The sequence below is a fragment of the Gymnoscopelus braueri genome, assembly GCF_963280865.1.
Source record: "Gymnoscopelus braueri genome assembly, chromosome: 22".
Taxonomy (NCBI): Eukaryota; Metazoa; Chordata; class Actinopteri; order Myctophiformes; family Myctophidae; genus Gymnoscopelus; species Gymnoscopelus braueri.
In genome coordinates, this window is record NC_137624.1 from 12,779,690 (window position 1) to 12,794,274 (window position 14,585).

Consider the following 14,585-nt stretch of genomic DNA (forward strand, 5'->3'; position numbering starts at 1 on the left):
TTCAAGCAGATGAGAAGATCTCAGGATAGTGGGGACAGTGAATTTTATCATGAACTTTCTGAACAGAACAACTGGAGGACAGTTGACATGGGCAGATATTGCCAAATCACAATTCAAATTTATGTTTATGCTTTTTAAGTTCTATCTTTGGCTGCTACGTCTCTTAATGCATTCATGAGAACTGTTGATTGTCTTTTCATCTACAACAGAACACAATTTATTTGGATCATGCTAAAAATAATTATGAAAATGATGAATGAATTAATATTTTATGTGGAACGAGATTATACTCATTTTGAATTTTAAGTACAATTGATGCTGGGACTTGCCTTGACAAAATACTATGACAGTATTTGCTTAGTAAATATATTATACAGTTGTTGACTGCCTTGGGTAATTGATGAAAGTGAGTGTACATATTCATCTCCTTTCCAATTAAACTGTGGATACGTTATGTCATTAACGTGTCTCTTTTGTGAATATGAGTCAAACATTTCCATGTCTCCATGTCGGTAGAGATGACGCCTCACAGCTAGAAGGTCCTGGGTTCGATTCCCGCCGGGGATGCTGTGGGCGCTGGGGGCGTGTCTTCTCCTCCGTGTCATCAGCACCCATACCCTAGGTGGGGTTGGCAAAAGGGCCTACTCTGTGTGGAGTTTGCATGTTCTCCCCTGTCTCCTAGGGTAGTTGATACCCTCACAAAACCATGAAGTAATCCTGGTCGCTATACCGCCTCCCCCATGACAGCCGGGGCGCCTAATGGAGGGGAAGGGAACTGGTTGGAATTACGTGTTCCTTCCACGCGCTACGTCCAATTATTTTTTTGTATGTCAACTTTTCATGTTAATTAATGCCCTACTTCGTCATATAACAGTGTAACACCAAAGTAGCAAACATAGCCGATAGGCAAGCTTGTGATGCAATGCGTTGTGAGCTTGTATACAGCTATTTGTGCTATTTCTGAAAAAAAGAAAGTGAAAGTGGTTAAGTGTGTGTGTGGATTTTATAAATATTGAACCAATGAAAAGTATTAACAAGAGCTTGTGACTAAATAACTACATTGGACTCATTGGAACACAGGTTCTGTTTTTACCATTTTTCTGCATACAAGGTTTCCACCTGACAGCACATGTCACCGGCAGGGCCCTGCAGAGGACACAGAAAATGAGGGTCCAGTTCACCTGACCTCGGCCATCATAGTCTTTCTTCAATGCGTCCATCGCTCTCTGGTTCACTGCCTCCACTTTTCTCTCTATCAATATTTTTATTGATTGATTGCAACCTACTGTCTGCAGTACTGCAACAGGACTGCGCAGTGAGCAAGAAAGGACGATGGTGCCATCTGGAGGGCAGGGAACAGTATTGGTCATCTGTTGACAGACTGAACAGATCTTTGTCCTTTGATTGTTCTGTATGTCCCTAGACAAAGAGTAAAGGTCTTCACATTTCGGTGTGTGGATGGATGAAAAACGTGTGTTTCTGTCAGCTGCTGATACTAGTCTTAGGAAATCTGAGACTGAAGGGTAAGGGTTTGCAGTTGAGCGTTGAGAACAACTCTATTCCAGCCTTGCTTGTTGAAAATGGGGGAATTTAAGAACAAGGAGGAACTCCACTGGCACTAGCTGGCTGCATCACTGCCTGCCTGTATGGGAATCTGCAACTTTTAACTGCCTCATTTTATAGATTTTTTCCTTAAACCATGCAAAAAGGCATATCTTCAGGAATCATTCAATCAAATTAATTTTGGATAGTAGACCTATACGTCTTTTTCTTTAGGCTCTAAAGTTTAGAGCTTTTAATTTTTGATTAATTTGTAGGCAACCTGATTCACCTCTGATGTCTCCTTTAGGACATCATTTAGGCCTGCAGCCTATAGTCTTTTTTTCTCAGAGGCAAATATTGTACTTTTACTCCACTACAATTGTTTGAAAACTTTAGTTACTAGTTACTTTGCACATATAAATTATTATATTATAAAACATACATTAACCACTTTTACCTATTTTATACATAGGCCATTTGAAAATAGCCGATCTACAAGCTCACAATGCTATTTTCAAACATTTTAGTATATTTTGATGCCAATACTTTTGTACTTTTACTCAAGTAACATTCTGAACACAGGCCTTTTACTAAGTTGTACCAGAGTATTTGTATTGTGTACTTAAGTAAGATATCTGAGTACTTCTTCCACCACTGCAAAGAATGTATCTATCTACGGCAGAGGTCGCACTTGAACTGTAGGCTGAGGCTCACACGTACAACAACAAAAACTCAATTTCCCATCAGTCCCAGTTTCTTGTCCCGGCGTCACGGGACGCAATGATGGTGTCCAGGGTTGCCATGTCCGATTATTATAAGCGACTTTGGGCTTGTTGTTCTGTCGTTTGCTTGTAAATATTGGTAGTTGCGGCCTGTGGGTTGCGTTTTGTCGCTTGTAAATATTGGTAGTTGCGGCCTGCGGGTTGCGTTTTCTTTGGGCTTATGTTTCTAAAGTGTAGTTGCTTATTTTGGGCTTGCTGTGTAATGTTGTTTAAACCAGTGGTTCTCAAGCATGTTCATGCCGAGGACGCCAAAATATTTCACATTTTCTTCTGGGTTTTATTTGAAAATAGCAGATATACCCTTCGGGGCGAGGCTTCCCAACTCCTGTGCACTAACATATATAGCCAATGGGACGCGTTGTGAGCTTGTATCTGCTATTTTCATTTTCATGACTCATGTAGCATAGTCGCTTCTTTTGGGCTTGTTTTCATAGACCTGATTGCTTGTTTCTCCCGGAAAACTGGCAACAATGATGGTGGCCAGCCTCAGGGAGAAGTGTGTTTGTTAAACAAGGGAATTGTTGAGAATCTGACAATGAAGCGACCATCACATCCAACACTATGAACTGGATCTCTCTGTGATGGAGAACTGGAATGATCTGAACTGACTGCTTACTTTAATTTGACCCCTCTTGTCTGCTTTACATCAAAATTAGCCATGATGCAGGTCTGTACGATTTATGCTATTCTCAATAAGGCAATAACTTAGAACCATTCGCTTATTTAAAAAACTATACTTCCAGCTGTAGCCTGTAGTAACCCATACATTATAATACTGCATGCAACAGTTTGTGTGCAGAACTGCATATGTTAGTATTACTTCAACGTTCTGTATGTATTTAAGTTTTCATTATTCATATCTGAGAACACTACATAGTGCACAAGTGCGCGCACACACCCACCAACATAATGTAAAACAGTATTTGAAATACTTCTAGTGAATGAAGCTCACTGATCGGAACACCATGTACGTCCTTAAGTCGAACTGTTCATTCAGTTGTCTGTCAGTGAAGTGGGTTTAAGTGCTAGTGATTCAGATATCATATCATGTCTGTGCTTGGAATGAAAGCGGTTTAATGTACGCTCAATGGAAACCGTTACTCCAAGTTATCTGAAGGTTCCACATATCTGCACTGCATGTTTTACTCAAGTAAAAGTATCGATACTGCAATACTGTTGCAAAAAAGTCCTGAATTCTAAATTTACTTGACTAAAAGTACAAAAGTATTGGTATCAAAATGTACTTTAAGTACCAAAAGTAAAAGTACTCCTTTATGTAGAAGGTCCCATTTCACACATTTTCAAATGTGTAAAAACCCTTTGAAAATAGCAGATACAAGCTCACAACGCGTTTGTGAACTTGTAGAGGCTATTTTCAAATTGCCAAAGTATATAATATATAGGTCTGATGTGGTTTTGTAATAATAATCAATCTACAAAGTAACTAGTAACTAAAGTTTTGAAATAATTGTAGTGGAGTAAATGTATTTTTTCCCCCTCAGATGTAGTAAAAGTATTGATAATTGGAAATACTCCACTAAAGTAAAAAATACCTCAACATTGTGCTTAAGTAAAGTACTTGAGTAAATGTACATAGTACTTTCCACCACTGAAGGTTCCGTTTATCTGTACTGCTGTTTTTTCTAATTTCTGGCAATTATTTATGTCTCATGCACTGACAGTTAGACCAGCTTGTTTTCAACTTGTTTCTAACTTCTAAGTTCTAACCTGAAATAGCTTAAGGTTGTCAACTTGAATTTAAACTCAATTTGATTTAACTACAGTAAAATTCACACACACACACACACACACACACACACACACACACACACACACATGCATTCCTCTGTCAGTCACACACCTACACAACAGCAGGAGCGGAGAACAGAACATGCTTTATTGAATGAATACTCTTAAATTGATCGGCTGAATAGGCATTTGTTCTGTATTGCAATTGCAAATTACTTCTTTTTTTTTTGCATTCATGGTATGCCAAGGTATCCATGCAAACCATCAGTATTCTGAACAGATTAGGTGCAGAGTTTGACTTCGTATCAGATACACGTCTAAAAGGAAATGTACACAACAAAATGTGTGGTTTGTGGTTAGTGTTCGCCCTAAGATTGGGAGGTTGGGGTTCAATCCCTGACTATACAAATGGTACCTAATGCCTCCCTGCTTGAGGGTAAATTGCTGCAAATACTATTACTAGTGTACAACATCATACATGTGACATACTAACGTCATGTCCAGGCCAGGGGAAACAGGAGATGGGTTCCTGACCTGATTCCCAGGACTACTTACACAGCAAAATAGGCTATAGTTATCTAGTGCTTTATTTTCCTGATGCCGGTTAAAGCAACACATTAGATTTCTTTCCTTGTCTCTAATTCAATATAGCAACAGTCAGAAAACAAGCTTTGATCAGTAATCAAGGCATTTCTAAGCCATTGCACCAGAACGCTCTGGACAAGAGCGTCTGCTAAATGTCTAAATTGTACCAGAACGTGTCAGACAAAAGGGCAGGGTGTAATGAACTGATGAATAGAGGCTAGTACAGTTTGCTCCCAGTCTCGGGTCAGTGATGTTGAGTGGAAGAAGAAGAAGGTCAGCATTGTTCTGGAGCACCTGGAGCTGTTCTTATGAAGCGTATCGTGATGGGAGTGTTGAGTAGTCAAGACACCTGTTACTAAAGCCTGATTTAAGCCAGCAGAAGAGATGTGCTCCTTGTTGCTGCAGGGCAGTAAGGGTGCAACAGTTAAAGCCTCACTATGTAACGTGACGTCATTTTAATGATTAAAATGTAATTTTGTCCAATCTGTACGGTAGAGTATGTTAATTCAATATGACTTATACAATTGGGGTGATTGTATTTCGTCTCCCTGCTCTTCTATTGAGACATTTAGATTGTTTCGAAGGTTGTCTCGCCTAGACAGAAGAAGTTTGACCTGATGGTCAAGATTCAATTGATCCCCTGAACAAACAGGCAGGCTCTATTAGCTCAATGGTAAAAATGTCAGCACTTAAAGGGATATTTCACTTTCAAATACAATAAACATTAAAAATAAATATTAAAAAAAAATGAAAGAAGTTATGGCAAAATCACGGCCCCCTCACACATTAGTAGGACACTCTAATGCGTGAGGGGGCTGTGATTTTTCCATTACTTTTTTCATTTATTTTTAATATATTTTTTAAATGTTTATTTTATTTGAAAGTGGCGTATCCCTTTAAGCAGTAAACCAGGTTCAAATCCGGGGTAGAAGAGGAAAGTTACATAGTGCTGCTTAAATCGAACTGTAAATAATTTACAATATCTGACTGACAATCCCACATATAGGCTATAACGTCCACCCCTAGAGTCTATACCCCTACTGTAAGAGTGCTTATTTATACTTCTATCCATTTGAGAGTAAATGACAGGCACATGACGGGAACCCCTCATAGTACAATCAGCAGGTCGTAGGATGAATGCATAGGTCTCTGAATTATTTTTACTGTAAACTTTCCTCCTAAGACTTTTGAAATGAAATGAAAATTGTATCTTGCGTTTAAAATAAAGCCAAATGTGTTTTCACCTTGAAACAATTCACTTGTTTCTACTTTCTATCCAAAGAGACGCTGAACAATCAAAAGAGTTTCAGTTCTATGAAAAAGCTATTCTTTATGTGTTCGAAAAGGAGTATGACTCTCTGCCTCCAGATAAGATGTTCTTTTTTAACTTTTTGGACCAAATGTCCTCACACTCAAGGATGTAGCCTACACAAAATAACTACACTAGTATTTCTATCTGCACATGTAACATATGATTGCACATGCAGTTCTATCAGTGTGCAGTTATACTGTACCACTTAAATCTTTATTAACTTTTATAAGGCTCTCTGTCACATGTTCCAGGTCTTAGATTATCCATATGTTCTGGCCCACCATCTAATGGCTTAGAAAAAGATCGGCCCAAGGCCAAACTTACTTGCCAACCCCTGCCCCAACACCAAAAACTAAAAATAGTGAAAATAGCAGATCTACAAGCTCACAACAGCATCATGAGGTGTTGTGAGCTTCTAGATCTATTTGATCTATTTTTGAAAATATATTACTTTATTAAAATCAGCATTTATTTTAATAATCAATTAAATCGATTGATTAATTGTTGCAACCCTTGTAACATTATGTCTCAATGGAACCTTTATCCAACACGTTTTTCATTTAATGTATTCATTTGTATTTATTCATTTATCTTAAATTTGGATTAGCTAATTATTCTTAGCCCTTTTCTCTCCAATTTAGTTATGCCAATTAATTCCTTCCACAGTTTGCCACTGCTATTGCACCGTACTAACTTTCTTTCTTTTTATTTTGTGTCTTGTGACCATATATATATATATATAAAAAAAAGACATTATGCACATTTTGCCACTCAAGACTAGATATACCAAAGGTCTCATGGCCATGATGAGCTTTTACAGTTCAGCCCTTTCCACTGCATTTATGACTACAGGTTGTCATATAAAAAACACTGTATTTTGCCCCTATCTTAGTAGTTAACTGGTGGTGAGTACATTTTGTGTTGATGGTTCCTGTCCTGTTTTTGCTTTGTAGATGACCTTTGATGTGTCAACCAGAGTGAAGCTGCTCTTTGATTTCTGGGACGTGCGTGGGCCTGCTGGTAAGATTGAACCCTAGAACAGTGGTTCTCAAACTTCTTCATGCCAATTACCCCCAAATTTATATATATTTGGCCGTGGATCCCCCATCTGAAAATGTTTTGTGCCAGGGGCCCTCAGAGAGAAGTTTTGTGTTAAGAAATGCAAAATGATTTTAAAAAATCCAACCGCTTTTTCAGAACGATTTTTTAAACATGTTCAAAAATAGCAGATGTACAAGCTTGCAGAGTGGCACGAAGTGATGCGCTGTGAGCTTGTATAAATGCTATTTTTGAATAGCGAACATATAAAATATGAATAAACAGGTTATAATGTATCAACAAATCTTGCTGGGGACCCCCTGGACCCCACTTTGAGAACCACTTCCCTATAATCAACAAGAATCAAGAAGGTGTATTTGTCACTGCTCATGCAGGTACTAGAAGCAAACTGCAATTTTGTGAGGTCCCCAAAGCGTCCCTATTTGGGCATGTCATAATAGACAAACATTTGGCAAAAATGGGTCAACATCGGCCGAAAACAGCAGATTTAAAAAAGCTTGCAATACGATACATTGTATGCTTATAGATTGGCTATTTTCGACAAAGAGATTTGATGTGGGGGGGGCCTATTAGTATAGATCCCCTGGCGGACTCCAGTCAACTAAGTGTATATAGGGGTTTTAAGTAATTAAGCCTCATTTATACTTTTGTCACCAAACACATTTCAACTGAAAAAGGCTTAAGGGTACGGAACCAAAAGAACATGCAGCGATGCTGATGAACTCTTCAGGGTATGATCTGTACTATACACAAACAAACACACCTCCTTTACATCAGTGCATGACATTTCACTGCTGTTATGAGCTCCACAGTATTACACCATAATGCACTGAGCTGTCTCTAAACACATGTGATTACAGTAAGACATGCTGACCATAGGTTGTAACATCACGTTTTGCTGCTGCATTTAGTGTCAGAATAAAACAGATGAGATCACTGTGAGGTCATATTTTTGTGTGTGTGTCTGAATGGATGCATGTGCATGTTGGTTAAATACCTGATTTATACTCGGTTGTGTGCGAGCACATCTACATGCTCACGACGTGTCTCATCGCAACATGTTGTGAACTTGCAATGTGGACGCGCAAAAAAGTATTAAAGAAGGCTTTATGTCTTTTTGTCTCTCCAGGGATGGTATTGTCTGTATTTGTTGTCTTCCTCCTGACGCTATTGTTCGAACTGCTGAAAGCATGGAGGGTTTTGTTGTCGAAGAATTCTATGCTGGCTAAGCGTCAGTCGGAATTTTCCACCTCACCTCCCTTATCAGCGCCCTACGCCCCTTCTTCAGACTGCCAAAGGGAGGGCAGCCTGGGCCTGGACAGTTGTAGTAGTCCCTCTGAATCCTCCCTTGCCCCAATGGAACCTGCCCCAGCTAGCACTCCTAGCAACTTGAACAGGTGAGGCTGCCCTGGTACTAAAGAGGCCGCTATTATTATCTGTGTGGAAGGGATGGGGAGATGGGGAAGGTGATAATCAAAGATGTGATCAAGGTGACATAGAAAGATTGGAGGTGATAATTGGAAGAGGCGTTGGATCTCCTCCTGGTGGCTTTAACACAATGAAGGTGCATCTCGTGAGATCACAGTGCTGCATCTGGGAATCCAAGTCTTGTATGCAAACACTTCACACTTCTGTTCTACCTAGAAAAGAAAATAGATGAGTGGGAGAGTAATCAAATGGTTCTGAAAACCAAAACTCCCCAAAACAAATCTCTCTAAAGCAGCTGCTGGTCTGCGTTACGATTTCCCCATACTTTACTTTGTCATTGAGTAACAAACTTTACTTGGTCAAACAAAGGACTTTATTCAGTGTCACTGAAAAGTCAGGTTGGCTATTCTGTAACCTCACAGCCTTTTATTAGCCTTGTCCTTATCATTACATGTTTTATACTGTGGTTTCCACTATGACAGTGTATTGTATACCTAATATGTATGCTCCTGTCGATGATATATGTGTCAGACTCAGTCTGTGTTTAGCAGGATGACGGGATCACTGTCTGTCTGTCTGCCTGCCTGTCTGTCTGTATGCCTGTAAACGGAAAAGGCAACAACAAATTTCCCCCAGCAGTTAGCATGAAAGAAAGAAGAAAGAAACAATACTTTTACCGAGTCTATAGTGATATCAGACTTTTTAAAGTGACACATATTCTTATATTTCAAATGATAAATATGTTACTTTTAAAGCTTAAAAGACAAGACTTTGTATAAAGAAAGGTTCAAGACCTATCCTTTTTTTTTTACCTAATGGGTTCCCACATTGAGTGAAACCTAACGCATGTATTTCTAACATGGATACTATCTAAAACAGTTTGATGTCACTGTTTGAAGCCATTTAAAAATGAAAGGGAAAAACATAGAGTAGCAGAAATAGCCAATCTACAAGCTCACAACACTTATGCATTTGTAAACTTTTGCCTAGAATGACATGTCGAAAATAGGGAGGCCGTGTTGAAAGTGGTTCACTTTATTAGGCTTTTAGCTAACAAGTTTGTCAGCAGCATTCACAAATGTTTTGGCTGTTTACTCTTCCTCAGATATCCTAGAAGAAACATTGTCGTAGTTCAAATAATACACAATTTATATAGCTACTCAATGTCGCTTTACAAAACGGAAACAAAATAAAAACAACTTTAAGAAAAACTAGTTAAAAGGTTCAAAACTATAGAAATAAAAGGTAGAAAAGGGGGATTCAAATTAGGTAGGGAATGCGAGTCTGAAAAGGTGCAAAGGGCATCTCAACACTGTGGCAGATAAAAGAATAATGATTTTATTGACAGGATCCTGTGTCTTTTAGTTACAGTGAAGAATTCAGATAATAATGTGTGTCTTCTGAAATGATGGGAGGAATCTTCACACAGTCAGTCAGCACCACCACTACTCTTCTCTCTTCCTCAGTTGGCTGCTGCACGGGGTCCAGACGGTGCTCCACATCCTCCAGGTGACTCTGGGCTACATGCTGATGCTCTGCGTCATGTCATACAACACATGGATCTTCCTGGGAGTCATCTTCGGCTCAGTCCTGGGCTACTTCCTTGCCTTCCCTATTCTGGATTCCATGTTGCAGCCTGGAAAGCAGAGAGACTGAGAGAAAGTTTTTTTTTTTTGGTTTGTTGTTGAATTAATCAGATATCAAATGGGAAAGCTGTGTTATGTCTGTGTGAAAACGGCTATGGGATAAAAGGAAGGAAAGAAAAAACAAAAGTGACTAAAGCATAAAGACTAAAGCATATTGCCACGTCGCTTGCCAAACATACATACTAACCCTAGCACGTATAAATTAGGCTAAGGTGTAAATGTGATATCGGCACTAATCAAGTCTATCACTGTTCAATAGGAAATGATTTGAGCGTTGTCGTAAGAATCACAGTGAGAGCACCCAAAGTGAGTTTGCAACAGTCAGGTTTTCCATTCCTTGGTCTGTAGAGCAGCATACATTTGAATCTCACTTCTCTATATTTACAAAGCTTGATGGAAATGTCCTGGAGCGTGTAGATAACATACATGCATAGGTTTCCCTTGTAAAGGGGCTACATGACCTGTTGCTGTTGGTTAGGTATTAATGACCTTCCAGTGTTTGACTTGCTTCCCGGCTGCTCAGTCTTCAGATAAGCTCGATGTGAACTGGTTAAACCTGAAGCAACGTATGCTGCATATGGGGGAAAAAACACATTTGGAGTCGGCTTGAGGAAATCAACAGTTTTGTCAAAAATGATCATAAAGCAATAAGAGATAAGGGTGATGGACTTAACGATAGAGGTAGAAAATGGTGCTTCTCTCTGTTTCCATGTTTGGTTCTAAAGTTTCAGTTCTGTGTCATTCAGTCAAGCTGTGCATACCATCAATCTTGTTGCTGTCGTGAAGAAACCTCTTATCTCCATATTTTTTTTGACAACTTGATACCTGACATGTTCATCAATGAAGTAAGTGGTGACATGAAAGTAGTAAAACCCTGAAACTCAAATAAAATAATGATACATAATATAAAGGACAGTAATAGAACAGGCCTTTAGGCCTGTCAGGATCCTTAAGCAAACACTAACATGCTGTTGTCTTATACTTATTCATCAGAGTCAAACTAGATGAAGATGCACATGGTGTTTTAGGAACGTTAGCCTGTAAACCAAATGATTATAAGACAATAACCCTGTTCTCCTTTGTCCTTATAGGATCCTGATCTATTAACCACATTAACTGTAACCTCCCTGTTCTGGAGGGAACGTTCAGTGAAAATGGCAGATCTACAAGCTCACAACACATTGTGACATGTGAGCTTGTAGATCGGCTATTGTTAACGAAGATATTTAGTGTAGAGCGAAAACGGGAGGGGGACCTAGTATAGAACCCTTGAAAATCCGGATTTGGAAGTAGTTAAAATGTCTTTCCCATATGGCAAGTTGGCAACACTTTTGGGAATTATTTTATTTATTTGTATAAATGTTCTATATGAAACTTGCAGAGGGTTGCAGAGGGGAACAAAGTGTAACACAGCCAGTAGTCATAAGACAAGATAATACACAGTTTGAGGAATTGTGCAATGATGATGGTAATGGAGCATGTGATCACGTCATTTTATCATCTGTGTAAGGAAGCAGATTGTTTTCTTGTTTTCAAGTGTGTCAGTTGACAGTCACGTCATGTGGCTGTGTGACAGTCATTTATACACCACAGAAAAAAACCTCTAATCCCAGTGCCTTACATTTGCCATTTCAGTTGTGTTTACCATTGAAATATGCCCTACTCTCAAGAGTTTGCCAGGAACAGTATCTAACCTATTTTGAATAATATGGGGGGAAGCTGTGGAATTGGATACTTTTTTACTTTTGGATGGAACATTAGTGTTCCCCTACTAAGAAATGTTTATATATGTACATACCAATGGTTTTGTGTCAATTTGAAGGAAAATTTAACTACAATATATAAATGGTTGTCTTCCAAAATAAACACTCAACAAGTAAGACTGGAAGTTTTATTCATCCATACATATATACGTATATTCATATAGATAATAAACAAGTCTTGACATATAAGAGATACAGTTTGCAATTAGGCTGATGCCACTTAATATTTATAATATTCCAAATAAATAAACAATACAATGGCGCAACAGTCCATTCAACATTTTCCATAAAGTAATTTAGGAAGGACTTTTTCCTAAGTCTACAATTTCGAATATATACAATGACAATTGGTTATTCCAAATAACCTTTTTTTTTGGGGGGGTGGAAATGCCATTAAAATAATTAACTGATCAAGGAATAACATCTATAAAACTAAGTTTGCCACACTCTTGATGAGCCAGCCAGGATATTTTCACGAATTGATCTTTTTAATTCTTGTAAACCGAGACCGTAATTCGAAGGTGTGTGGGTAGCCTACATTTAATTTATGTTTAATTAACTATTTACTGTAAGCTTGCCCCCTTTATGAACAACTTGCAACTTTATGAACAACTTAGAAAAGTCAGTAAATGCAGGATTAATTAATATGTCATTATATGAACAGATTACTGTGATGTGGAGGCAAAGTTAAAGCGCCCCCCTCTGGGTGTATTCGTTCAATTTATTTTAGCATTCACGAGAAGACTACAAAAGTATGAACTGTAGATTATATATTCTTGTATATTTTTCATTACGAAATCAGACCTCACCCAGTTCTGAGCACAGCCATCAGAGGATGAAATTAAACATTTCCTCAGAATCAAACTCAATCAATGATTTTGTACAGTATAGCTCTCTCTAACCTGACAGGCAAAGAGTTGAGTGTTTTTTTTCAAGAATGTTTCCCCATTAATATAAACAAACAAAAGGACAGCAAGAGTGGATGAGTAACTGACAAGGTTTTCATGACAATCTTTGCTAAATGTAGCATTGAAATATTAAGGCCATATGTGATTAAAATTAATGCTTCTCCAGTAAAAACATTTATGGTATAAGTATGAAACCACAAAAGAAGCTATTTGCATCTACAGATTTAGTTTAGTTAGAGCGCCGCCTGGTGCTCAGTTAGAGGCTAAATAAATAGGAAATCACTGTGGCATCGAACATTTCTGTGGCTACATTCACACTGTGGCTACTTTGCTCTTATCCCCCCACCACCACCACCACCCAACACACACACACACACACACACACACACACACACACACACACACACACACACACACACACACACACACACACCACATGCATAAGTGAATTAAATCAAATGACATCAGACCATCGTAAGTTACAGCTTAATACAAGTTAGTTTAAAAAATATATACCGAAGAGACAATCAAACGAACGATGGTGGAACTGGTAAAATATGCAAATGAGCTTGACTTGTGAAACAAAGGTAACAGATGACCAACTTCAAGTGAAACCCTGTCTTAAAATCCATAATATTATTTCTTCCCTCATTCAGATCTCACAAACAACATCCACGTACGGTGCCATTTTCTTAGCAAAGTTTTCTCCATTTTCAGAGTCATTGTGCAGAGCATTGTCTCCCTGCTCTAAAACCACTTCGACGTCCCCCAAGTCGGCCATTTTGTCCTCTCCTTTCAGCCCATTTGTGATTGACTGAGGCTCACCTTCTTCCAAACCCTCATTGGTTGGTGACTGAAAGCCACTGTCATCATGGCAGTGGGGACTGGAGTCGCCAGTCGGTGATGGCGGGTCCACCTTGGCATCCGATTCTGTCACCTCACTGTTATCTTCCTGTACGGCGATCTCTATTTCCTGTACGGCGTCGTCGACGACCGCCTTTTCTTGGTGTTCCCCATCAGCTTCCTGTTCGCCGTTTCCTACCAGCTGCTTCACCGTTTCCTGTGGGGAGGTCTCGTCTCGAGGTGACTTCCTGACGACTTCCTCCACTATAGTGGTGACTAATGTCACCTCCTCCTCTGCCCCGTCCTCCACGGTGACGGTACCCGCCTCTGGCACAGGCTCGCCGTCGGTCGAAGCGGCCCGGGTCTCCTCCGAGACCGGCACCGCTACCTCCAGCACCGGATTGATCAGGTACCTGATCTCATCCACGCTGTCGGGGGACTTGGGAACAGGAACAGCGGCTCCTTCTTCATCATCCAGCTCCTCGTCGGTGTCATCCTCTCTGTCCTCAGAGACCTCAGGTTCCTCAGGGATCAGCTCTACCCCTGGTACATCCAAGCAGGACTCAAAAGGCAGCGGCACCATGTCCAGTTGGATCATCGACACCACTTGCTGCCTGCGCCTTCTACCAGACGCGCCTCCCGCGACACCCAGAGCACCCAGAGAGCCACCCGACTCATCGCCCTCTGACCCGAATTTGGCAGCCCAGTCCACAGAGCTGTTCTCTCCCAGCAGGTCCAAGTTGGGGTCGCTGTTATTCAGAACGATGCTGTCTCTGTAGAGATTGTGTCTCCTCTGTACCGCTGCTTCCTTCACAGCTGGAGAAAGAAAGAAAAATAACTTACACTGAGAACCACTTACACACCCTTTCACCCTTATCCAATCTGGTGGAGCTGATTATTAGAAGCCAGCAGCTCTGCCACTGCATCCAGTAGTGCTGCCACCATCTCACTATAAATAAATGTAAATG

General features: G+C 39.7%; 2 protein-coding genes across 2 annotated transcripts in view; one reads left to right on the forward strand and one right to left on the reverse strand.

Moving 5' to 3' along the window:
* Nucleotides 1-2,801: 2,801 nt before the first annotated feature.
* On the forward strand, nt 2,802-12,946 carry slc31a2 (solute carrier family 31 member 2). The gene is made up of 4 exons (XM_080419985.1): nt 2,802-2,991; nt 6,924-6,990; nt 8,159-8,426; nt 9,924-12,946. Exons 1-4 carry the CDS (start codon nt 2,983-2,985, stop codon nt 10,111-10,113), a joined length of 534 nt encoding a protein of 177 aa, XP_080276111.1. The 5' UTR covers nt 2,802-2,982; the 3' UTR covers nt 10,114-12,946.
* Nucleotides 11,981-14,585, reverse strand: part of niban2a (niban apoptosis regulator 2a) — a 40,506-nt gene continuing 37,901 nt past the window's right edge. The window contains exon 14 of the mRNA XM_080419967.1: nt 11,981-14,433. Within this exon, the coding sequence (XP_080276093.1) occupies nt 13,427-14,433 (1,007 nt within the window). The 3' untranslated portion in view covers nt 11,981-13,426. The remainder of the gene's footprint in view (nt 14,434-14,585) is intronic.